Below are 27,737 nucleotides of genomic sequence, written 5' to 3'. Positions count from 1 at the left end.
GCAGAACAAGCAGAAGGGGATCACATTTTTTATGCATTATTTAGCCAAATACTATAAACTACTCATGAGTTTTTAATCAGATTACTCCATATATATAAAATGTATACCTACCACATTTAAAAGAAGTAGTTAAAGGAGCTAAATTTATAACATCCATCTAAACGTCCATAGGTCTGTATTGGAACAGTAAGGTTAATCCAATTATTTATACTGTAGACTAAAAATATTTGGGTTTGATATTAAAATATTAATCAAGAGTCAAAAGATCAATATTTCAGCTTTAATTTCCAGCAGGTAGTTACATTTGGATCTGATACACAGTTCAGAAGATTCAGCACCTTCTGTCTGAATCCACGTGACTGTCAGGTGTGTTTTGTTGCCCAGGTGTGTTTTGCTGATACATTAATTGTTTAAACAATAAACAAAGCTGAATGTCTGAATGCTCAGTTTCAGATTTGGGTTTTATCTGTTTATTATAGTTAGAGGAGTAACCAGCGTGAAAAAACAAGCAATTGTGAAGCTCAGAGAAGATGCTTAAATATTGTTCATAGCCAGGACAACTGTATGGAGTGTGCTGAAGAAGAAAGTCGTCACTGGTGTACTAAGTAACAGATGATGAACAGGTAGACCAAGTGTATGCAGAAATGAAGTAAAGTTTACTAAAAGAAAGGATTGACTGAAGTTCAGTTCACTTATTTACTCTATGTAACATTTAAGTATTGAAACCGAGTTGAAGTTACTTAAATTTATCTGAAATTAAATTTACTTAAAAAAATCAAATCAAATCAAATCAAATTTATTTGTATAGCGCTTTTTACAACAGGTGTTGGCACAAAGCAGCTTTACAGAAACATGATTACAGGACAAAGAATCAGGCAAAACATTACACATAGAAAATACAGAATACAGAACCCCCAGTGAGCGCGGAGGCAAGGAAAAACTCCCTCAGAGCTGCAGGAGGAGGAAGAAACCTTGGGAGGACCAAGACTCACATTTGAGGGGGGACCATCCTACCACTGGTCAAACGGCTTTTAAATTAATTTTAAAAAGTCTTTTATACATCCATATAGGTTTTATGTACTCAGGAGTGTAATAGCGCCACTAATGGCTTGGATGTAATCAGTAGTGGAGAATAAGATGGATGATGAGCAGCTGATCTGTGGTGGTGGTGGAGAAGAGCTGACTTCAGAAACTTCCATCAGTCTGGCCAGACAGGAGACGCGAGAGCCTGAGGGTCCAACATCGGTATCGGGTCAGACAGGTGGGCAGTCAGTAACTCGGAGGAAAGCAGAGAGATGGAATTAGTTTTGACTGGATTTATGCAAAACTGAGAATATTAAAACATTATCAGAGCGTGGCAAATGACTCCGGCAGAACTGAATAAAACAGCCTAACTAAAGGCAGAGAGCCAGAAGGTAACATAGACATGGAGGCTCCCTGAAACACTGGCATCCACCCACTCCACCGTCCACAAACCTGAGTGACCGTGTGCAATGGGAGAACAACAGCACCAGCATCTCAGTTTACCACAATTCCCTCTTTCCATGAACCCCTGAATCTGCAGCCTTATCTAAAGGAAAAAAACATTAATTACCAAAAGCTAAACTAAACAAGTACGTTTTCAGTCTAGACTTAAAGATTGAGACTGTGTCTGAGTCCCGAACATATTCGGGGAGATTATTCCAGAGTTGAGGCGCTTTATAAGAGAAAGCTCTTCCTCCTGCAGAGCTCCTCTGAATTTTAGGAACTACTAAGAAACCAGCACCCTGAGATCTAAGTAATCGCGGTGGTTCATAACAGGAGATGAGGTCTCGCAAATACTCAGGAGCGAGCCCGTGTAGGGCTTTATACGTTAACAGGAGAATTTTATAGTCTATGCGGAATTTGACTGGCAGCCAGTGCAGTGCTGATAGTACTGCACTAATATGGTCAAATTTTCTCATTTTAGCAAGGACCCTGGCTTCAGCATTTTGAACTAGCTGAAGTTTATTTAAGTTACTGCCGGAACATCCAGACAGTAGCGCATTACAATAATCTAGCCTTGAGGTAATGAAGGCATGGACTAATTTTTCTGCGTCATGCAGTGATAGGGCATTTCTTAGCTTGGCGATGTTACGGAGGTGTAGAAAAGCTGTTCTAGTAACATTAGATATGTGTTTATCGAATGCTAGATCTGAATCTATAATAACTCCAAGGTTTTTAGCTGCTGAACCAGGTGTGACTGAGAAGTCGGCCAGATTTAGCAGAAAGTTGCAAAAAATTTTAACTTACAGTTGTGGTCAAAAGTTTACATACACTTGTAAAAAAACATAATGTTATGGCTGTCTTGAGTTTTCAATAAGTTCTACAACTCTTATTTTTCTGTGATAGAGTGATCGGAACACATACATGTTTGTCACAAAAAACAGTCATAAAATTTGGTTCTTTCATAAATTTATTATGGGTCTGCTGAAAATGTCACCAAATCTGCTGGGTCAAAAATATACATACAGCAACAAAATTTGTCAATTTTGGTGATGTAGCGAGTTGTGTCAATCAAATTAGCTTCATGTCATGGCCTCTTCACTTCTTGTAAGTGATTCTGATTGACTACAGCTGTTGACTTCTCATGAGCCCATTTAAATAGGGCTCATTTGACCCAGTGATTAGACTCAGCTACAAAAGCTACAATGGGAAAGTCAAAGGAACTCAGTGTGGATCTGAAAAAGCGAATTATTGACTTGAACAAGTCAGGGAAGTCACTTGGAGCCATTTCAAAGCAGCTACAGGTCCCAAGAGCAACTGTGCAGACAATTATACGCAAGTATAAAGTGCATGGAACAGTTGTGTCACTGCCACGATCAGGAAGAAAACGCAAGCTATCACATGCTGCCGAGAGGAGATTGGTCAGGATGGTCAAGAGTCAACCAAGAATCACCAAGAAGCAGGTCTGCAAGGATTTGGAAGCTGATGGAACACAGGTGTCAGTCTCCACAGTCAAGCGTGTTTTACATCGCCATGGACTGAGAGGCTGCCGTGCAAGAAAGAAGCCCTTGCTCCAGAAAAGGCACCTTAAGACTCGGCTGAAGTTTGCTGCTGATCACATGAACAAAGATAAAAACTTCTGGAGGAAAGTTCTCTGGTCAGACGAAACAAAAATTGAGCTGTTTGGCCACAACACCCAGCAATATGTTTGGAGGAGAAAAGGTGAGGCCTTTAATCCCAGGAACACCATGCCTACTGTCAAGCATGGTGGTGGTAGTATTATGCTCTGGGGATGTTTTGCTGCCAGTGGAACTGGTTCTTTGCAGAAAGTAAATGGGATAATGAAGAAGGAGGATTACCTCCAAATTCTGCAGGAAAACTTAAAACCATCAGCCCGAAGGTTGGGTCTTGGGCGCAGTTGGGTGTTCCAACAAGACAATGACCCAAAACACACATCAAAAGTGGTAAAGGAATGGCTAAACCAGGCTAGAATTAAGGTTTTAGAATGGCCTTCCCAAAGTCCTGACTTAAACCCCATTGAGAACATGTGGACAGTGCTAAAGAAACGGGTTCATGCAAGAAAACCATCACATTTAGCTGAACTGCACCAATTCTGTCAAGAAGAGTGGTCAAACATTCGACCTGAAGCTTGCCAGGAGCTTGTGGATGGCTACCAAAAGCGCCTAGTTGCCGTGAAAATGGCCAAGGGACATGTAACCAAATACTAATGTTGCTGTATGTATATTTTTGACCCAGCAGATTTGGTGACATTTTCAGCAGACCCATAATAAATTTATGAAAGAACCAAATTTTATGACTGTTTTTTGTGACAAACATGTATGTGTTCCGATCACTCTATCACAGAAAAATAAGAGTTGTAGAACTTATTGAAAACTCAAGACAGCCATAACATTATGTTTTTTTACAAGTGTATGTAAACTTTTGACCACAACTGTAAATTTACACATTGTTATTTTTTTCTGTGTGCTTTTTTAGATTGTATGCCTAGAAGCAGCTGTTATGTAAAGCTGGTACTGTTGCTACTGTCTGTTGTGTTGTGAATGTGAATTATTATGTCTAAAATCGCCCATAAACATCGGCAGCACTTTCCCACAGTTCAGAACAGGGCGATCGTAACTGCTGAGATGTCACATCACTCACGGCGAGAGCGGCGCCGCTATTCATCTGGCCCTTCACACAACAGAGCGATGGATAATGCAGGAAAGCAGGGGTGATAAAAGAAAAATTAGGCCTCATTCAGCTTCCTATAAGGCTTCCTAAAAGGCCACTTCTGTTGGGTACGGACGGGAGAGCAGGCGTAGCTTTATGTAATCAGCTCTACAGTAAACTGCAGTCGCCCTGCAGTCGCCCTGCCTTCAGCGCTAATTGTGTTTTATACCTCAGGGTTCGTACGGGAGCTCGAAATCCTGGAAAATGCTTGAATTTGGAGAAAGTGCTTTAAAAAAAGGCCTAAAATTCTTACTACATTTACTTTACAATAAATAACTATCTCACTAAATAAATTTGCTTAAAGAAAAAATTGCAGAAAAGGCTTTAATTTCTTCTCTTTCTGCTTCTCCTTACCAAACACAATTCTGGTTGTGTTTTTTTTAGGGCTGCAACTAATGATTATTTTGGTAGTCGACTAATCTGATGATTATTTTGGTGATTAGTTGATTAGTCAACGATTATTTCTGCGGTGTACTATATCACTACAAACAATAGAAACACCTGAACATGAGATATTTAAAAGGCACTTAATTTTCTAGATGTTGTTTAAATGTGTAGAGTACTGATATTTAGTGAGTAAATATTAGGGCTGTCAGCGTTAAATGTTAATTTGGAATCAGTAACGCATTGCTATTTTTTTTTTACACAAATTAGCATTAAAAAATAAAGAGAGCTTTATTTCTCTATATATATTTCTCTCTATTTATCTATATACATTTCTCTCTATTTCTCTCTCTCTCTATACCTTTCTCTCTCTATATGTATATTTCTCTCTCTATATTTCTCTCCATTTCTTTCTCTCTATCTCTCTCTATATTTCTCTCTCTCTCTAGATATATTTCACTCGCTATCTCTCTATATATTTCTCTCTCTCTCTAGATATATATTTCTCTCTATATTTCTCTATTTCTCTCTCTATATTTCTCTCTCTATATTTATCTCCCTTTCTATTTCTCTCTCCCTATTTCTCTCTATATTTCTCTCTCTCTCTAGATATATTTCTCTCTCTATCTCTCTCTATATTTCTCTCTCTCTATTTCTCTCTCTATCTCTCTCTATATTTCTCTCTCTCTCTCTAGATATATTTCTCTCGCTATCTCTCTCTCTCTATATTTCTCTCTCTCTCTAGATATATTTCTCTCTCTATCTCTCTATATTTCTCTCTCTCTATTTCTCTCTCTATTTCTCTCTATATTTCTCTCTCTCTCTAGATATATTTCTCTCTCTATCTCTCTCTATATTTCTCTCTCTCTATTTCTCTCTCTATCTCTCTCTATATTTCTCTCTCTCTCTCTAGATATATTTCTCTCGCTATCTCTCTCTCTCTATATTTCTCTCTCTCTCTAGATATATTTCTCTCTCTATATTTCTCACTCTATATTTTTCTCTCTATATATATATATATTTCTCTCTATATTTCTCTATTTCTCTCTCTATATTTCTCTCTATATATTTATCTTCCTTTCTATTTCTCTCTCTCTCTATAGTTCTCTCTATATATATTTATTTTTCTATATTTCTCTCCCTCTCTATTTCTCTCTCTATATATATTCCTCTCTTAATATTTATCTTCCTTTCTATTTCTTTCTCTATGTAGTTCTCTCTATATAAATATATTTATCTCTCTATCTTTCTCTCTCTCTCTATTTCTCTCTCTATATATTTCTTTCTAAGTATATATATATATTTCTCTCTATATTTCTCTCTCTGTCTCCCTCTATTTCTCTCTATATATATTTCTCTCTTTGTATATATATATATATATTTTTTTCTATTTCTATTTTTCTCTCTATTTCTCTCTCACACGCAGGCATACACACACCTGTGCTGTCTCAGCCAAGCTGAGACATTTTTTCAATCCAATTTATCATGCATGCTTTATTTCAGCACCCTACGCTGTTTTTATCTCCCCTCCAACATACAAGTATATACTATTATTTTAACTGACACCACTAATATACAGTAATTGCATTTTACATTTCTTACACTCATTCATGAGTTTATGTAAGTATTTAAATGTGTGTTTTAACTAAAATTATATATAATAATATTGTATGAATGAAGTAATTGTAACTAGGTAATATTGTATGCAGAAATTAAGTAAAGTTTACTAAAATAAAGGATTTACTGAAGTTCAGTTCATTTATTAATTATGTGTAACATTTAAGTCTAGAAACCGAGTTGAAGTTACTTAAATTTATATGAAATTAAATTTGCTTAAAAAAGCAAATGCAGAACGTTGGGAAACTTTTTTTTTACAGGAAAATTTATGCATAATTTTGTTTTCAGTGTAAATTGATTATGGCTGAATGGCAGTTTTGAGATTTCACTGTTATCATTAATTTACCACTGCTTGAAAAGTGCTTGAATTTTACGTTGTAAAAGGTGTGTGAACCCTGTATACCCGGTCTGAGCGCTCTGTTCCTGACCCTTCGTCCGCAGGAGGAGATAGAGAGCCAGAAGCAGCAGCACGAGGCTCGGATCATCGCCGTTAAAGCCGAGGAGAAGCAGAAAATGGATAAAATCACAGAGGAGCTGGATAACAAATGGACGGACGCTCTGAGGTACGGCGCAGGTTGTTCCCGGCACCCGAAATAGCAGCAGATCCTCCGCTGTAAACCGCCGTGACTAAACGCCTAACAGAAGCTCGCTGCTGGATTTAAATATGCTAATTACAGGTGTACGAGGTTAGCGTCTAATTTGCACAGTGCCTCACGGCTTTGTGTGGCTGAGCTGTGGGCGGGATGGTGGAGGGGGGTGTGAAGTATCAGTGTTTTGAGCTTAGTTTTTTAGTTTCTGCCTGTTTTTTTCCTGCCTGGTAATACCTGCATTAAAAAGCTACTTATCTGGAGTACTTGCTTATTTTCCTGATATTGGATTATTAGAATAAAAGTAACATACATACTACAATGCCCTGTAAAAAAAATATTAATTTGTGGGTGTGTTTGTAATGAAGAGGAAGATGGATGATCACAAGCCATCAAACCACCAAACTGAACTGCTTGAATTTTTGCACCAGGAGTAAAGCAGCATAAAGTTATCCAAAAGCAGCGTGTAAGACTGGTGGAGGAGAACATGATGCCAAGATGCATGAAAAGAAATCTGATTAAAAAACAGGTTTATTCCACCAAATATTGATTATTTCTGAACTCTTAAAACTTTATGAATATGAACTTGTTTTCTTTGCATTATTTGAGGTCTGAAAGCTAATTTTCTTTAAAAAATGTTCTAAATGACAATATTTTTATTTGGAAGAAATTTGAGAGAATAAAACCACAATGTTTTACTCAAATTTTACTCAAACATAAACCTATAATAGCAAAATCAGAAAAACAGATTCAGAAACTGAAGTGGCTCATATTTTGCAGAGCTGTATATACTGTTTTTATCCCACAAGGGCCCAGACTCATTTCTGAATATTGATACCAAATTCAAAATAAAATATTTTCTTATGGCGTGCACATGACTGTAAATATTACAATCCTATGAAAGACCTAAAATGTTTAGTAGCTAATGCTAATGCTACAGGCCGATAATACTCACCTCTGAATGGGGAAATACCGGTTAGCAGGTAATGCTAATGCATTAATGCTGTGCTGAAGAACTAAACTGAAACTCTTGTATAACTCTGCTCCCTAATAACTGACTGGTAACATTCATACATAAGACGCACCAGATTATAAGATGCACATGATGATTTTTGGGTAAAATTATAGGATTTTAAGTTCACCTTATAGTGCGAAAAATACAGTATGTAGAGAAACGTACTAGGATTGATAATTGATAGTGACCTCTCTAGCTCTCCTTATATCATAATATACTGTATATTGACAGTATATTGTGGTGTGTGTTTTTATTTATAGTGTGTGTGTGTGTGTGTGTCTCCAGAGCTGAGCTGAAGTCTCTGAAAGAGGAGCTGACGGATGAGCACGAGGCAGATAAACAGGCGGTTCTCACTCAGCTCTCCCAGCAGAGGGATCTGGAGCTGATGGCGGCCAGAGAGAGCTGGCAGAGGAAGGTGGAGGACCTGCTGGAACAGGTAGGAGTTTACACACCACCTTTACTTCTAATGCAATGTGATTTTTACCTCTTAGACTGTTTTCAAACCTGTTATTGGTTTCCTGGGTCCAGATCAGTGTGATGAGTTTGTTTCCTTGGAGCATTTCTACCTCGGTTTGGTTGATTTCACACAAGGAAAATCAGAAGTGGAACAAAATGTGTAGCAACAAACTACATGATCATGCTGTCTCCTCTAATTGGTCAGTACTGTCTGGGGCGGAGCTGGAAAGTAAGCACAGCAGGTAAAAGGGCAAGGCAGAAAGAGTAGTCAAAATACAAGAACAGGTCGGCTACAGTAAACGATACAGAGGGTACGGCAAGAGAGTAGTCAAAAAAAAACAAAAAACAGGTCTGTATCAAATGAAAAACAATTAACAATTAGAAGAACTAGAAAACTAGATTCAAAACTCGGCGAGGAGCTAAGAATACAGAGGGTTATGAATTAGCTGTAAATACTAAATGGACCAGGTGTGAGCAATCAGAAGCTGGGAGAGTGTGAACAGCCGTAGCATCATGTTATCAGCAGAGTTAGAAAAAACTGACACTAAAAACAATAAATAGAAAGTAAAAAGACAGATAAAGAATTTGCAATGTACAGGGGTTGGACAATGAAACTGAAACACTTGTCATCATTTTAGTGTGGGATTTAAGGTTTCATGGCTAAATTGGAGCAGCCTGGTGTTCAATCTTCATTAATTGCACATTATTGCACCAGTAAGAGCAGAGTGTGAAGGTTCAATTATCAGGGTAAGAGCACAGTTCTGCTCTAAATATTGCAATGCACACAACATTATGTGTGACATACCAGAGTTCAAAAGAGGACAAATTGTTGGTGCACGTCTTGCTGGAGCATCTGTGACCAAGACAGCAAGTCTTTGTGATGCATCAAGAGCCACGGTATCCAGGGTAATGTCAGCACAACAACCAAGAAGGACCAACCACATCCAACAGGATTAACTGTGGACGCTGTAAGAGGAAGCTGTCTGAAAGGGATGTTCGGGTGCTAACCCGGATTGTATCCAAAAAACATAAAACCACGGCTGATCAAATCACGCAGAATTCAATGTTCACCTCAACTCTCCTGTTTCCACCAGAACTGTGATGTAAAATTGTATTTCTATTGCTTTGAGTAATGACTGAGCAGCTTGCAGATAAACAGATAAACAGGCCTCGGCTCCAGTGATTAGAGGTGTTTTACAGAAAACAGCTTCAACCTCAGACTATAAACATCAATTATTTACAGCTAACAGCGGCCCATCAGCACCGCTTTACCGGTGGCCTTCACAGACGGGCAGACGACACCGAGACAAATCACACAGACGTGAGATGATGGGCATTATTAATAACGTCATTAATCAGTATTAGAGCTAATTGGTTTCTGAAGATCTTTCTCAGTGGTTGAGGAGTCTCGTTCTCACCGCCGCATCCGAACAGAGGGCTCTGCGTTAGCGTCCTGCTGCCAGCCAACGCGCCGTAATTCAGCTTTCACTTACTCACTAATCCTAAATGAGTTCTATTTAGGGCTCTGATGTTGTTGGGGATTATGTGTTAATTTATTTATTTATTTATTATTTGTTTGTTTAATGCTAGGATTCGCTGAATCTGTGTGGGGAAAAAAAAGATTATATAAGTGAAATGTTTCTTATAGTTACACATAACAGTTGTGTAACACCTTTTCACAATACTGTCTGCTTCACATCAGCCTACAGTGGTGTTAAAAGTGTCTGCACCCCTGAGTATTTCTTTCTTTTATATGTTTCAGATCATCAAATAAATTTAAATAGTAGTCAAAGACAAAATAGAGACTTTTTAAATGAAAGTTTTTTTATTATTAAGGGAGAAAAAAAATCCAAACCTACAGTGGCTTGCAAAAGTATTCATACCCCTTAAACTTTTCCACCTTTTGTCACCTTACAACCACAAGCCTAAATGTACTAAATGTATTTTACTGAGATTTAAAATGATAGACAAACACCAAACACAAAGTATTGCATAAGTGTGAAGTGGGATGAAAATAATACATGGTTTAAAAGAAATAAAATAAAATAAAAATCTTTTAAAAAGTGTGACGTGCAAAAGTGTTCAGGCCCAGAAAGTTCAACACAGCACCTTCTTTCTTTTAACAGTGGATTTCTTCTCGACACTCTTCCATAAAGGCCATACTGTATTTGTGGAGCGCACCACTTATGATAGATAGTCCTGTATACAGATTCTTCTGGTTCACCTGAGTTGTGGATCTCTGAAGCTCCTCCAGAGTGACCATGGGCCTCTTGGCTGCTTCTCTGATCAGTGCTCGGAGTCCTTGCTTGATCTGTCAGTTTTTCAGCCATATCTTGGTAGGTTTGTAGAAACAGGTGTAGAATACTTTTTCGTTCATTTTCAGATGATTGATTGTGGAACAGTTCTCCTTGTGATGCTTAAAGCTTGGGATGTGTTTTTATAACCTAACCCTGCTTTAAACCCTGATTCTTCTCCACAACTTTATCTCTGACCTGTCTGGTGAGTTCCTTCGTGGTCTTTATGATGCTGTTTGTTCACTAGTGTTCTTTAACAAACCACTGAGGCCTTCACCTTCATCAAAAGGGGTCTAAATTACTGAATTACACACAGCTGGATTAACTCTATTAACTAATTAAGTGATTTCTAAAGGCAATTGATTGCAGTGTTTCTTATTTAAGGGTTTTAGAGTAACAATTTTCACAATTTTTTCACAATGTTCTGATTTTTATTAGATAAAAAATGTGAAAATTATTATTATTTTTGTTCCACTTCACACTTATGCAATACTTTGTGTTTGTCTATCAGCTAAAATCTCTTAAAAAGCTCTTCACGGAGTTCGTGGGTAAACTCAAGCTAGAACTCACGGCTGTATGTGCTTTTCAAGACGTGAACGTGTACAAAAAGATGTATAAAAAACAGAGGTGGAAAGTAACTAATTACATTTACTCACATTATTGTAATTGAGTAGATTTTATGAGTAATTTGTAATTTTTAAAGTAGCTTTTAAAATAGGTAATTTTACTTTTACTCAAGTACATTTTGACACAAGTAATTTACTTAGCTACATTGGAAAACTCCCCGTTACTGAGTAAAAAATAAAATGCTGGGAAAAAAAACAAATCGTCTGAATAAAAAAAAATTGAGTTTTTTTCTCCATGGCAGTGCAGCTGAACTTTTCCCTGCATAAAATCATAATAATTCCTTAAGTTTTTATTGGGAACATTAAACAATCTGCTTGGATGTTAAAAAACATGTAAATAGCACTTAAAGCATAGGAATGGCAAGTTAAAAAATAATAATGTAAAACTATAAAAATATAGTCACATTTATGACCATAACCTTTTAACTTTTTAACAGTCAAGAAATAAATGGATCATAGAAATCTATGCCACTGGTCTGAACAAATACTGCCTGAAAGGTCCAAATTATTTAATTTAATAATTATTTAATTTATGATTCGTAGTTTTTTACATCAAATAAATAAAAGTTACTATGTAACTTTTAATCAAAGTTCATTTTAAATTGAGTACTTTTTTACTTTTACTCGAGTAGATTTTTAGATGGGTACTTTTTTAGCAAAGTAAATGTACTTTTACTTAATTACAGTTTTTCAGTACTTTTTCCACCTCAAAAACACTTACGGTAGACTTACGGTAAAAAAAACACGGAACCGCAATTCTCTCGGGAGATAGAGAGGTCACTGCATGTGCAGGCGCCGCCATCTTGGATACGTGCTGGTCACAACCTACAAATCTAGTCCAATACACATAACAGTTGTGTCACAATACTTACAGATTGATTCACATCTGCCTACAGAGGTGTTAAAAAGTGTTTGCACCCTTCTGTATTTCTTTTACATTTTTTTGCATGTTTATCACTCTTAACTGTTTCAGATCATCAGATAATTTAAATATTAGTCAAAAGATTTTTTTTTAAATAAAAGTTTTTTATTATTAAGGGAGAAAAAAAAATCTACAAACCTACAGTGGCTTGCAAAAGTATTCATACCCCTTGAACTCTTCCACATTTTGTCACCTTACAACTCTGGTGTGTGTGTGTCTCTCGGAGGCTCTGGTGTGTGTCTGTCTCTCGGAGGCTCTGGTGTGTGTCTGTCTCTCGGAGGCTCTGGTGTGTGTCTGTCTCTCGGAGGCTCTGGTGTGTGTCTGTCTCTCGGAGGCTCTGGTGTGTGTCTGTCTCTCGAGGCTCTGGTGTGTGTCTGTCTCTCGGAGGCTCTGGTGTGTGCCTGTCTCTCGGAGGCTCTGGTGTGTGTGTGTCTCTCGGAGGCTCTGGTGTGTGTCTGTCTCTCGGAGGCTCTGGTGTGTGTCTGTCTCTCGGAGGCTCTGGTGTGTGTCTGTCTCTCGGAGGCTCTGGTGTGTGTCTGTCTCTCGGAGGCTCTGGTGTGTGTCTGTCTCTCGGAGGCTCTGGTGTGTGCCTGTCTCTCGGAGGCTCTGGTGTGTGTGTGTCTCTCGGAGGCTCTGGTGTGTGTCTGTCTCTCGGAGGCTCTGGTGTGTGTCTGTCTCTCGGAGGCTCTGGTGTGTGTCTGTCTCTCGGAGGCTCTGGTGTGTGTTTGGCTCTTGGAGGCTCTGGTGTGTGTCTGTCTCTCGGAGGCTCTGGTGTGTGTGTGTCTCTCGTAGGCTCTGGTGTGTGTCTGTCTCTCGGAGGCTCTGGTGTGTGTGTGTCTCTCGTAGGCTCTGGTGTGTGTCTGTCTCTCGGAGGCTCTGGTGTGTGTTTGTCTCTCGGAGGCTCTGGTGTGTGTCTGTCTCTCGGAGGCTCTGGTGTGTGTGTCTCTCGGAGGCTCTGGTGTGTGTCTGTCTCTCGGAGGCTCTGGTGTGTGTCTGTCTCTCAGAGGCTCTGGTTTGTGTCTGTCTCTCGGAGGCTCTGGTGTGTGTTTGTCTCTCGGAGGTTCTGGTGTGTGTTTGTCTCTCGGAGGCTCTGGTGTGTGTTTGTCTCTCGGAGGTTCTGGTGTGTGTTTGTCTCTCGGAGGCTCTGGTGTGTGTCTGTCTCTCAGAGGCTCTGGTTTGTGTCTGTCTCTCGGAGGCTCTGGTGTGTGTCTGTCTCTGAGAGGCTCTGGTGTGTGTCTGTCTCTCGGAGGCTCTGGTGTGTGTCTGTCTCTCGGAGGCTCTGGTGTGTGTCTGTCTCTCGGTGGCTCTGGTGTGTGTCTGTCTCTTGGAGGCTCTGGTGTGTGTCTGTCTCTCGGAGGCTCTGGTGTGTGTCTGTCTCTTGGAGGCTCTGGTGTGTGTCTGTCTCTCGGAGGCTCTGGTGTGTGTCTGTCTCTCGGAGGCTCTGGTGTGTGTCTGTCTCTCGGAGGCTCTGGTGTGTGTCTGTCTCTCGGAGGCTCTGGTGTGTGTCTGTCTCTCGGAGGCTCTGGTGTGTGTTCTCGGGCAGTAATATGACAGATCGTCTGCTGCACTCTGTCTAAATGTCACTTGTCGCTGTGCCTGATGTCAGCGTTCCCTAAAAGCTGCTGCGTCGAATATCTGTCAATATCTCCTCTGCTTTCCTCGAGACGAGAAGATCCCTCAGAGCTTCAGACCCTCAGCGTTTATTCCTCCGCACGTCCGTACCAAACTCACGCTGCTTTGATGTCTATTTCTGTTCGTTTTTAGTTGCCGTACTCTTTTATCTGCTGCGTCTTCACCTTGAGAATATGATTTATCACTCATTACATTCTGCAATAAAAACATACAGAACTCTCAAACTTCTAATGAAGCACTGGTAATCATGGAGGGAACAGAAAGAGAGAGACTTATTTACTTAGCTCCTCGCTAATTTCTTCTGATCCTAAAATTAAACCCACAAACCCACAAAACCTCCACGCTTAGATATTTCTGAAGAAATGCTCCATTCAAATAATCTTGCTGAAAAAAAATCCAGTTTATAACCAGACTGGTTGGTTTCTAGTTGGTTTCAGACAGTCCAAGTTTCTCTTTTTGAACTCCTCTTGCCGAGTAGCATCACAGCGCTAACGCTCTGAGGAAAGCGCAGCGACTCGGTTCTGATACATCAGCTCACAGACGCAGCCTTGTGCTTATCCACATCACCCTAGGAGTGATGAAGGGAAAGAAAGAGCGGCATCTACTGTACCCACCCAGAGAGAGCAAGGAAACTGTGCTCTCTCAGGGCTCTGGCAGCCGATGACAAGCTGCATGACTGGGATTCGAGCCAGCGATCTTCAAATCATAGTGTTAGTGCTTTAGACTGCTGGACCACTCGGCGCCCCAACAATGTATTTTTTTTGGTTAATGTAAATTACCATAACTTTTGTTTATTCTGTACTTTTGGTTCATTTATTATTAGTATTAACTTCTTTTAGTATTAATATTTCCTTTTGTATTGCGCTCTTGAATTGCCTGAGTAACCCAAGTTGCCAGGTTTGCAGTTTTCCTGCCAAATCATGCTTGTTTGACAGTTGCTGGTGAAAAATCAAAGGGAAGGGTTAATAGTTAAGGGGATTGAAAAGCTGCTTGTCCAGACAATATGTACTCTAGTATTAGCATTAGTCGCTAACCATGCTAAGCACTAGTTGGCGCGCTATTCAGAGTTGACTATTATTGGCCTGTACCCTGCTGCTAACCCCGACTAGCACTGCTGGAGCAGCATTAGCAGTAGCCGCTAACCGCGCTGAGCGCTAGCTTTTGTGCTGTTCAGAGGTGAGTGTATAAGACTGTAGTCTGTGTGTTTACTGTGTTAAAACAAGCTACGTGGGACAAACTGCTAGCTAATATCATCCTGGCTTACTGGAACACTCAGGGTTTCTTAGTGTAGCGCTGTCAGGTATTTTACTCACCTAATAAACAGGTTTTAGGAGAGAAATCTGTGTAGATTAACATCCAGTGCTTGTTTGAGTTGTCAGACTCGTCTGAAATTATTTTATTTTAAGAATTACAGTTTTGTTTACTCAGCTTAGCTTCTGCTGAATTAGAAGTAAAACAGGGCGACACCACTGTTCCTACTTCTAGTTACTGGTGTCGCATAAAATGCGCCTTATACTCCAGTGCACTTTATAGTGTGAAAAATACGACACTAGTGATATGGGGAGTTCGTTTGTTCAAATGGCGATTGAGTAATTGGCTTTACAAATTGAGGAGATAAATGAGGATAAATTAGAAACTGTGTTGATGTAGTTTAGTTTATTTTTTTTGTGATCAACTTTTTATTTGTTTTACAAATGTTTAACAAAAGGGAAAGAGTAGGGAAGAGGACTACGGCCCGCGGGACATTTGTGGCCCGTTTCCTTTTTTGGAGCGGCCCGTGAGGTATTTTAGAAATAGAATGAAAGTTGGCCCGCTGTTAAGCAGGTTTTTATAATGTGAGATTCAAAGTTTGAACGCTAGGTGTCATAAATGAGCCAAAGAGTCTAAAAGCGGAGAGGGTGCGCATTTCTAGAGCAGAAAAACGGGCCAAAAAGTCTAAAAGCGGAGAGGGTGCGCATTTCTAGCGCAGAAAAACGGGCCAAAGAGTCTAAAAGCGGAGAGAGTGCACATTTCTAGCACAGAAAAACGGGCAAAAGAGTCAAAAAGCGGAGAGAGTGCACATTTCTAGCGCAGAAAAACTGGCCAAAGAGTCTAAAAGCGGAGAGAGTGCACATTTCTAGCACAGAAAAACAGGCAAAAGAGTCAAAAAGCGGAGAGGGTGCACATTTCTAGCACAGAAAAACGGGCAAAAGAGTCAAAAAGCGGAGAGGGTGCACATTTCTAGCGCAGAAAAACGGGGCCAAAGAGTCTAAAAGTTGCCATAATTAAGGAGTTTAATATTAAGAGACATCATGATATTAAACATCAATTTGAAAAATCTTAGTTTACACAACACTGTCAAAGATAAAGATAGTAAGTCAAGTAAAATGGTGTGTAAATGAAATAATCAGGATAAATGTATTATTTAAAGTGGTATATTTCATTATTTGTTTTATTACAGTCTTTGGCCCGTGACTTCAAATATATTATATATAAGATACAAATATTACTAAAGAACCATCAGATAAGAGCATATAAATCAAATAACTCATCAAGAAACTACAAAAATCTGATATTTAGCTTTGTGAGGTAGTTTAGTTTATTAAAGCAGTGTCAGTGTATCCTCTTTTTCAGCAGGTAGGTAGATATGTGTGTGTGTGTGTGTTATATTTGAGTGTGTGGGTGTTATTATACAGCGTTGGACGGTGTATGTTAGTGAAGGATGCTGTGGCTGCAGAAGCTGGGTCGGAGCTGCAGAGATAAAGCTACCTCTCTCTGCTGACCTTGTTCTGTTTTATCTCCTCCCTCCAGATCTATTTCAGGCCTGCGTCTCGGCGCAGGACAGCGCTCCTCCGGCTCTCTCCTCGCTTTAGTTTCAGGTTATTAACAGACTGTGCTTTTTCCCGCGTTCCCACGGGTCTTAATCCAGTTTCATCAGATGATCCAGATTGTGTGAGGATCAGGGAAATGGACTCCTCTGCCTGTGTTTCTGCTGCAGAGATTACGCTCCTGTCGCTATTTTGGGGAGATCTTAGTGCTCCTGCTCTCCTCCACAAAGAATGAGGTGAATATTTCATAAGACCAGCCGACCGTGGAGGACCCAGAACCTGCTGCGGTGACGGTGCTGAGAACTGTTTTTATTATATCTTTCATTTAATAGAATCAAATTACAGAACGATGCTGTTGAGCCTGTTGTGAATATTGTGAATTTTAAAGTCTCAGGGAACTAATAATAAAATAAAGTGTAGTATTAAACCTCTATTAAAGTTTAAATTAATAATAACTTTCTCTGCTGTGCTCAAAAACAGCTGACAGAGCAGATCAGACCAACAGCGTTTAAGGTGGAACCTTAAAAATGTTTTATAATATGAGGTCATAAAATAACCAAAAAATCCCATTTTTAACTAATAAAAGTATTAAATTGTCATACACCTGAAAATCAAGCATCAATGAGTCAATCACTACAAATCCCTGAACTTCATGTGGTCTTCAGATTAGCTCAAGAACAGTAGAGTGTTCTCTTATAAATATATATGTATAAAAAGATATACTTTATAATATATAATTATATAAAAATTAACTGTGACATAACACTGCACCGTGATCGTATAGTATTATTTTTTTTTCTTGTTTAGAGACAATATTCGCTGAGTTTTCATACTCTGTTGGCTGAGTACTGTGCTAGAGTAGAGGGATTTTTTTTTTCTTCCTTTGAACACATTAGATCTGAGCACAAAAATTACAATATAAAGAAATATAAACTGCACTTGCAACATACCTGCACACATAGCATTTCAGCAGCTGCACATTTTCACATTCTAAAGGACAAATGGACATACTTTAAGCAGGGAAGGCCAACATTTTCACCATGTGGAGTATGGGCTAGTTACTAGCTGCTAGCTTAGCATGGTCAGAGAAAACAGTTTTAAAATGCATCTAAAGTGCTTCAAAGTCAGTTTAACAGTGCTGGCTAGTTAAAGTTACTGATAAACAACAATTAAATAGAGAATTATGAACTTATTTGTCCATAGTTAACTTTATAAGTGTGAAATAGTTCCCCTGTGCTTTGTGTGTGACCTACCTCTGGCAGAGCACATGTTAGACTCTTCTAGAGTGAGGGAAGAGGGAGGGACCAAGCTACAGCTGCACACTGGCTAACAGGATGTTACAAATGCAAGGCACAACTTCAATATAGTGAACAGAAATGAACAATTATATAAAAAAAAGATAATTACGAAATTACGAATTACGAAAATGTTTGCTGAATATTATTATTATAATTATAATTTTGGTTGAATTCACAATGAATTATTAAGGCTATTTTTAAGGTTATTTTTAAACATGTTACATAAAGAACTTGTAACATGGTTTCCATGGACAAGCAGATCAATCCCAACCATACATCACCAAATACAGCCATGCAATTTGGTGGATACAGTGGTGTAAAGCACATCAGGACATTCCCTGGAGTAATGAATCACGCTTCTTCGACTGGCAGTCCGATAGACAAGTCTGGGTTTGGCGATTGCAAGTGACTGATGCTTGTCTGACTGCATTGTGCGTAAAGCGTAAAGTTTGGTTGAGGGGGGATTATGTGCACGGTTGTCCTTAGTTTCAGTAAAAGGAACTCTTAATGCTTCAGGTTATCAATACATTTTGGAAAGTTCTAGTCTCCCAACGTTTAATTTCTGAAGTTGGATATGTACCAGGACCAGCAGAGATCTTTGGAGGGGCAGGTGCTCAAAATCAAAAGGGGGCACATGTCTTACTGTGGTGTTACTGTAAACTACAAATGAACAGAAGTCAGGTTAGATCAGTGTCTCTACATCCTGTTCCTCAATATTCTACTGCATATTCCCACTGTTATGGATATTGTAGAGCTGTCCCTTTAAATAATAAAGTAAGTGGTGGTATGATGTGTCTAATACACTGCTGAATATACATAATAATTGATTTATAGTCCATAGAGGGCTAAGAGATTTTAACAGGTAAACTCAATAAAGAATTGTATATTAGCTGATCAGTTGGATCAGGTGGAAAACACACAATTTTAGTTATTTTTAAATTCTTGCTATTCACACCATCCAGCTTCTAGCTAACAGGTTATCTAATTGGATTTTCATTTATTATAGCTTACAATCCTAAATAATAAGCACAATTTGAAATGAAATAGCTATTGGCTGATCAGGTACATCAGGGCAAGTTAAACATTACATTTACAGTGCCCTCCATAATTATTGGCACCCCTGGTTAAGATGTGTTCTTTAGCTTCTCATAAATTGAGTTTTGTTCAAAATAATATAGGACCACGATGGGAAAAAAGAGTAAAATACAACCTTTAACTCAAGTGAATTTATTCAGTAGGAAAAAAATCCCACATTAAGAAATAATTATTTAACATCAAATCATGTGTGCCACAATTATTAGCACCCCTGATGTTAATACTTTGTACAACCCCCTTTTGCCAACAAAACAGCACCTAATCTTCTCCTGTAATGTTTCACAAGATGGGAGAATACAGAAAGAGGGATCTTTGACCATTCCTCTTTGCACATTCTCTCTAAATCATCCAACGACCTGGGTCCTCTCCTCTGCACTCTCCTCTTCAGCTCACCCCACAGGTTTTCAATGGGGTTGAGGTCTGGGGACTGAGATGGCCATGGGAGGAGCTTGATTCTGTGTGCGGTGAACCATTTCTGTGTAGATTTGGCCACATGTTTAGGGTCATTATCTTGCTGAAAGACCCAGTGACGACCCATCTTCAGCTTTTGGGCAGAAGCCACCAGATTTTGTTTTAAAATGTCCTGGTATTTTAGAGCATTCATGATGCCATGCACCCTAACAAGGTTCCCAGGGCCTTTAGAAGAGAAACAGGCCCACAGCATCACTGATCCCCCGCCGTATTTCACAGTGGGCATGAGGTGCTTTTCTGCATACTCAGCTCTTGTGTTACGCCAGACCCACTTAGAGCATTTGTTGCCAAAAAGCTCTATCTTTGTTTCATCTGACCAAAGCACACGGTCCCAGTTGAAGTCATAGTACCGCTTAGCAAACTCCAAATGTTTGCGTTTATGATTGTGACTGAGAAATGGTTTCTTCCGTGCATGCCTCCCAAACAGCTTGTTGGCATGTAGATAGCGCCTGATGGTTGTTTTGGAGACTTTGTGACCCCAAGAAGCTACCATTTGTTGCAATTCTGTAACAGTGAGCTTTGGAGAACTTTTTATTTCTCTTATCATCCTCCTCACTGTGCGTGGTGGCAAAATAAACTTGCGTCCTCGTCCAGGCTTGTTTACCACTGTTCCAGGTGTTTTAAACTTCTTAATAATTCCTCTGACAGTAGATATGGACAGGTGTAGGCGAGTAGCGATTTTCTTGTAGCCATTGCCTGACTTGTGAAGGTCAACACACATCTGCCTCACTTGAATGGTATGTTCCTTTGTCTTTCCCATGTTGAAGATAAATGGCCTCTGTGTCACGTCATATTTATACCCCAGGGAAACAGGAAGTTGTGAATTACTAATTAAATGTTCCTACATACTCTGATCAACTTCGTAAACTACTGTAGAAGTGACAGAAATACTTTTATTAAATTTATTTCCTAAGAATTGTTAGGGGTGCCAATAATTGTGGAACAGGTGATTTTATGAAGAATAATTATTTCTTAGTCAGGGATTTTATTTCCCCCTTAAAATTTACTTGAGTTAAAGGTTGGACTTTACTTTTTTTTCCCATCGTGGTCCTATATTATTTTGAACAAAACTCAATTTATGAGAAGCTAAAGAACACATCTTAACCAGGGGTGCCAATAATTATGGAGGGCACTGTATATATTTTTTCTCAAACATTGACCACATAACCAAGCTAGCTAATTCAAAAGTTAAGCTAACTGACTAGTCACAAGCTGCATTTTATTAAGCACACAGTGGGTTTGATCTGTGTGTTTTGAATTTCTTTGTGTCTTTTTAACCAGCTATCTACCGTATATCCAGATTAGTTTTAATGTCTATATGCTGCGTAAACTCACAGCGGGGGGTAGGTGGGGGTGGGTGCTTCCCCACTCACACTGACTCTCCTCTACGCTCCAAAAAACCAGCAAGATGATTGGCTGTTTCTACTGAAAGGCGGGACTTTATCCTTGAACCGGCTCTATGATTGGCTTTAAAGATTTCCCGTTCACACAGCGGCCAGTGGCCTGTCACTTTATTTATACTTTTTGTATATTTAATATAATACAGTCAATTTACGGGAAAATGCTAATACGTAAAGATGGCAGGAAAGACGGGTAAAATACTGTCGTTTTCCCCGCCAAAATGGGTATGACATTCACACATACACATACAAAAAATAATGAATACATTTAATAAAAGGGTGTGCAAACAGCATTGTTTGCAAACCATCATTATATGATTAAAATTATCAATTAATCAATAAACAGATAAAAAATCAGCCCACATACAATCAAACCAGAATATTAGCAGTGAATACCAGTCTATTCCGATCACACCCCCATAAACAGAACCAGATCTCTCCCTCAGATCCCGTATCAGAAGCGCTGCTGTCTGACTGAGGCTGTGCTGCAGAGAGATGTGTGGTAAATCGAGGCGTCTCCTGCAGCGTGGGGCGTGTATCGATTTCTCCCTGGACAGAAAGATGCTCATCTTCCTTTAGTCATCTGAACAGCCTCGGCAACATGAGTCATGTTTCAGACCGCCTGCCACAAGTCCTGCGCTGTTTATGAGTTTTTCATCTCCACAAGGCCAATAATCTGGATTCAACCTGTCATCAGAGATCAGATATTGCAGCGATAGTAGAGCAAAAAATCTGATTTTCCCATCTTTGCTGTTACACTGGAGCTCATTTCTCAACTGAAACAAGTGGAAATGCACTGGATGCCACATGTGCTAACACCCCGGTTGCTGAGAATAATACGACAACTGGCCAAAGATGCATGTGCCAACTTTCCTGAGTATGACACTCTGGTTGCCAAGTATAATACAGAAATAAGCCTGAGTCTGCTATATGTGCCAACACCCCGGTTGCTGAATATATTACAGCATTCAGCCTCAGCCGCTTGTTCTAACAGCCCGGGTGATGAATATAATATGGTATTCAGCCTAAATAAAACTGCATGTGCCAAATCTCCAGTTTCTGAGTATTTAATTTCAATTGTCCCAAGACGCATGTGCCATCACTTCGGCTGCTGAGTATAATATGAAAATCAGCCCGAGTCTACTATATGTGCCAATACCCCAGTTGCTGAGTATATTACAGCATTCAGCCTGATTCGCTTGTTCTTACACCCCGGTTGCTGAGTATATTACAGCATTCAGCCTCTGCTGCTTGTTCAAACACCCTGGTTGCTGAGTATAATATGGCACTCGGCCTGAGCCGCATGTGCTAACACCCTGGTTGCTGAGTTTAATTCAGCATTTATCCTGAAACGCATGTGCCAACACTGCGGTTGCGGAGTACAGTATTGCAATCTGCCCAAACCACTTGTGCTAACACTCTGGTGGCTGAGTGTAATACAGAAATTAGCCCGAGCCACATGTGCCAACACTCTGGTTGCTGAGTATAATATGGCATTCAACCTGAGCCACATGTGCCAGCTCTCCGGTTTCTGAGTATAATACGACAATTGGCCCAAGACGCATGTGCCATCACTTTGGCTGCTGAGTATAATATGGAATTCAGTCCGAGTCTACCATATATGTGCCAATACCCCAGTTACAGCATTCAGCCTGATTCGCTTTGTTCAAACACCTCGGTTGCTGAGTATAGTATGGCACTCGGCCTGAGCCGCATGTGCCAACACCCCGGTTGCCAAGTATAATACAACATTCAGCCCGGGCCACATGTGTCAACACCCCGGTTGCTGAGTATAATATGGCATTCAACCTCGGTTGTCGGTTGTGCCAAATCTCCTGTTTCTGAGTATAATATATGAACCGTATAATAAGACAATTGGCCAAAGATGCATGTGCCAACACTCCGGCTGCTGAGTATAATATAGGAATCAGCCCGAGCCACATGTGCTAACATGTAACATTTGGTTTCCGAGTATATTACGGAATTCAGCCTGAGGATGCTATATCTGCCAACACCCCGGTTGCTGAGTATATTACAGCATTCGACCTGAGCGTCTTGTTTTAACACAGCGGTTGCTGAGTATAATATGACAATATGCCTAAACCGCTTGTGCTAAAGCTCCGGTTGCTGAGTATAATATGACAATATGCCTAAACCGCATGTGCTAACACCCCAGTTGCTGAGTATAATACAGCATTCATCCTGAAACGCATGTGCCAACACTGCGGTTGCAGAGTATAGTACAGCAATCTGCCCATGCCACTTTTGCTAACACCCCGGCTGCTGAGTATATTACAGCATTCGACCTGAGCTGCTTGTTCTAACACCGCAGTTGTTGAGTATAATATGACAATCAGCCTAAACCACATGTGCTTAATCTCCGTATAATACGACAGTTGGCCCAAGACGCATGTGTCAATGTCCTGGTTGATGAGTAATGTACAGAATTCAGCCCGAACCGCATGTGCCAACAATCCGGTTGCTGAGTATAATATGGAATTCTGCTATACATGCCAAGACCCCGGTTGCTGAGTATAATACCACAATCAGCCCACGATACATGTGCTAACAGGCCGGTTGCTGAGTATATTACAGCATTCGGCCTCTGGTGCTTGTTCAAAGTTGGTTGCTGAGTGTAATATGGCACTTAGCCTAGATCGTACGTGCCAACTCCCCAGTTTAATACAATATATAATATGACAATTGGCCCAAGACGCAATGTCAACACCCCGGTTGCTAAGTATTATACAGCATTCATCTAAATTGCTTATTCTAACATCTCGGTTGCTGAGTATAATATGACATTCAGTGAGTAAGCACCATGGCTAAATTATTTCAGTCCTTCTAAAGCCAGCTGCTGCTGTCTGTCTTTTATCTTAACAATTTCTATCCTTTATCATTCCTTTTCCATTGACTGCAGTAGAATTGACTTTTAGAAGATGTACTTACACCAGACGCTCCTTACATCACGCCCAGAGTCTCCATTTACTCCAATTATATTGGCGTTTCTCCGAGAATTACATAGAAAGTCCTGCTCTCACACTGAAAGCACTACATTGCCTCACTTCAACTCATCTCTCTCTGACTTACTGCAGTTCTACACACAATCATACCAATCACCATGTGGCCTCGGTTGCTCGATCCTGCCGCTTCGCGCTTTATAACATCAGGAAAATTAGACAGTTTCTGACGCAACAGGCCACCCAACTCCTGGTACAAGCAGTCGTCATCTCACGCCTCGACTACTGCAATGCCCTGCTAACTGGCCTCCCGGCCTGCGTAGTAAAACCACTCCAAATGATCCAGAACGCAGCAGCACGTCTGGTCTTCAACCAGCCAAAACGGGCACATGTCACCCCGCTGCTCATTGAGCTCCACTGGCTACCAGTTGATGCTCGCATCAAATTCAAAACTCTTACAATCGCCTACAAGGTGATGACAGAACAGGCTCCTTCCTACCTGCACTCGCTCCTGAAGGCTTACGCTACCTCCCGGCCGCTGCGCTCCTCCAATGAACGTCGCCTCGCTTTGCCAAACACTCACACAAAGCAATCCAGACTGTTCTCATACAGAGTTCCCCAATGGTGGAACAAACTACCTTCCACTAGCAGATCAGGAGAATCTCTCGCTATCTTTAAGAAACTCCTGAAGACAGAGCTCTTCAAAGAGCACTTACTCTCCTAACACCTCTAACTAACTACCTTCTACTACCAGATCAGGAGAATCTCTCACTATCTTTAATAAACTCCTGAAGACAGAGCTCTTCAAAGAGCACTTACTCTCCTAACACCTCTAACTAACTACCTTCTACTACCAGATCAGGAGAATCTCTCACTATCTTTAAGAAACTCCTGAAGACAGAGCTCTTTAAAGAGCACTTACTCTCCTAACACCTCTAACTAACTACCTTCTACTACCAGATCAGGAGAATCTCTCACTATCTTTAAGAGACTCCTGAAGACAGAGCTCTTCAAAGAGTACTTACTCTCCTAACACCTCTAACACACTAACTACTTCTAACCCCATTTCCTTCTTCCCCTCCTTCACTTCTCTATCCCTTTATTTCCCTTCGACCTCCTTTAAGCCCTATCTAAAAATGGGTTATCTAAATTCCTATTACTTCATTATTGTAAGTCGCTTTGGACAAAAGCGTCTGCCAAATGAAATGAAATGTAATGTAATGTAATGTAATGTAATGTCTCAGTAGATAGATGAATAGATAAATGCCAATGTTTTTTTATTACACTACAGGGCAGCTTCCCAGACAGGGATTAATTTTCATTTTAATGGAGAATCTGCATTCGAAATGCTGTGTGGTCCAAGACTATGCTTAATCCCTGTCTGTAAAACTGCCTGTAAATGTAAATATGTTATATTGTACTGCATTTATTATTTTGAGCATATATTCATATTAAATGTTACAATTTTATTTATTTTACTCTTTGGATTATTTGGACCATACATTTAATATCAAATATTATAGACAGACAGAATGTACATTACACTACATTATTTTTTTACCATTGTATTTTTTATACTACATGATTTTTATATTTAAACCATATAAAACTGAACATGTTTATATATTTAACAACAGAATTACAGTTAGTAGATATTTTTAATACAGTGGCCCCTTTATGAACTCTATCTAAACTCAAATTGCCCCCTTTAATTCAACATTATACAATACCTTGCCCAAAAAAAAGTTGCCACCCAAAATAAAGGTCAAACAGAATCTAATATTTGGTATTTAATTGCGGCACGCATTTATTGTGGCATTGTTTTAGTAAGCATTTCAATCCAGTGTTGCTGGATTCATTTTTCACCAAGATCTTGCAGCAGCATTGATGATGGTAGAGTCTGACCACTGCACAAAGCAGCTCTTCTCCATCCAGCACATCCCAAAGATTCTCAATGAGGTTAAGATCTGGACTCTGTGGTGAACTCTCTCAATCCATGTGTGAAAATGATAAATGATGATCTCATGCTCTCTGAACCCTGAACTCTTTCACAATTCCAGCACCATGAATCCTGACATTGTCATCTTGGAATATGTTTGTGCCAACAGGGAAGAAAAGATAAATCCATTGATGGAATAACCTGGTCTATATTCAGTATATTCAGGTAGTCAGCTGACCTCAGACTTTTTTTTGGGCAGGCAGTGCATTATGACATTAAAAAAATTGACCATTTTTCCACAAATCATGAGTTGGAACGCTGCTACTGCACTGTGTAACTTTGGTAAAACTGTATGGTTCCTCTGTTCAGAACTGTGTAACCTGAGTCATATTAGTGTAAAATCCTGTAATATTACTAATTACACAGCAAGAGTTAAACAGCTGAGAATTGATTTTCACTCTCAAAGTGTAATTTTAACTCTTTCAGTGTTAAATGGTGTTCAGTGTTGGAGTTATTTGACAGAGTTGAATATTTCAGTGTTAATCCCACTAAACCCAATAAATACTGGCCAACTCCACAGAGATTTAATTAAACTCCGCCCAGTTAAACACGTTATATGCATAATGAGTCCCCCAGATCCTAACTTACCATCAGTGTGAAATCTTGTCCACCAGGGCTACCTTCCATTGGGCATTGTGTTATATTTTGTGTAATGGTTGTTTGTTTAGCCAATATATTGTAGGCTATAAGAGCAAGTTACCACCCTTTGAACAGTAAATTGTGATAAAGTGTTGGTAATGCACTAAGAAATACAATGTAAGAGTACACGCTAACCTGTCCTGAATAATAATTAAATAATAAAAAGTCATATTAATTGACTAATCTTCTTCTCATGTATATATTTTTTTTAACTCTTTCTAGTGTTAGTGTAACAATTTAGGAAGTTAAAGAAATACAAATGTGAGTTAAAAAGGAACTCTGGCAAGGTGTTAAATGTTGAACTATTTTGAAAGTGTTGATTTAACTCCAAAGAGTGTGGACCTATATAAACCCTGAAAAAGAGTTCAAATCAACTCTGTGGGAGTTAATTTAACACTTGCCTTATTGCTGTGTACAGATACCACGTCTGCGTCTCTCAGCTTGTCCAGAAATGCATGTGAAAAGCGTGTCACTGAGTGGTGGCTACAAGTATTAATAAAACCAAATAATAAACCAGAAACCAAATAACAGACCAAGTCTATTAGTGATTATTGCTAGGTTATAAGATGAAGTTTATTTAGCTGTCGCTACACTGACTAACAAGCTAAACTTAAAAAGCAAACTGCAGTAAAATATGAGTAAATATGCCTTGGCTGATCTGCAGCGTTTTTAAGTCTGAATAAATGAGATTTTCCTGCTGAATCATTGAATTAGGTGTAGCTCCACGTCTCCTCTCTCGCCTTTGTCCTCTGCAGACTGAGGAGCTTCCAGCACTGCCTGTTTATCTCTCCGCTCCCAGCCATCACGCTTTACCTCGCCTCCGCCTCGCCAAGGGACTGATCTGCTGAGAGCTGTGTGGGTCTGCAGCAGCACCGTTTCATAAGTGTGTGTGTGTGTGTGCAGATCTCCCTGTTGAAGCAGAGTCTGGAGCTGCAGCTCTCGCAGTCTCAGGCCGCGCTCAAGCAGCTGCAGGCTCAGTTCGCTCAGGAGCGCGAGCACCTGGCCCAGGAACTGCAGGAAGTGGCCCTGCAGCACCAGCGCCGAGAGCGCCACCTGCAGGACGCCCACTGCTGCACGCTGCAGGACCTGGAGGACGCACGCCAAGAAGAGCTCAGGGTACTTTTACACACTCACACAGTTATACAATCACACTAAAATACACTTTAATCAAGTACCTGCAGAAGATTCACCTGAAAGTATAACATGAGATAAACCGGTACTACTTTAAAATAAGACTACCTTTATAAAGGGTTTATAAGTGGTTTACAATTAGGTTGTAAATGCCTTAAAAATCATTAATAATCAGTTATAACACATACGTAGAAAGGGCAACAATATAGA

At 39.8% G+C, this 27,737-nt stretch overlaps 1 protein-coding gene across 5 annotated transcripts in view; it reads left to right on the top strand.

Moving 5' to 3' along the window:
• fam184aa (family with sequence similarity 184 member Aa) overlaps window positions 1–27,737 on the top strand; it is an 85,024-nt gene that overhangs the window by 18,243 nt on the left and 39,044 nt on the right. For all 5 annotated transcript variants that reach the window (XM_049464009.1, XM_049464008.1, XM_022673299.2 and 2 more), the window contains exons 9-11: window positions 6,637–6,758; window positions 8,083–8,233; window positions 27,300–27,512. In XM_049464009.1, the coding sequence (XP_049319966.1) occupies window positions 6,637–6,758; window positions 8,083–8,233; window positions 27,300–27,512 (486 nt within the window). The remainder of the gene's footprint in view (window positions 1–6,636; window positions 6,759–8,082; window positions 8,234–27,299; window positions 27,513–27,737) is intronic.

This window comes from Astyanax mexicanus, chromosome 14 (genome assembly GCF_023375975.1).
Source record: "Astyanax mexicanus isolate ESR-SI-001 chromosome 14, AstMex3_surface, whole genome shotgun sequence".
NCBI lineage: Eukaryota > Metazoa > Chordata > Actinopteri > Characiformes > Acestrorhamphidae > Astyanax > Astyanax mexicanus.
The sequence above is the reverse complement of the archived record's forward strand: the minus strand, read 5'-3'. Positions and strand labels throughout refer to the sequence as shown.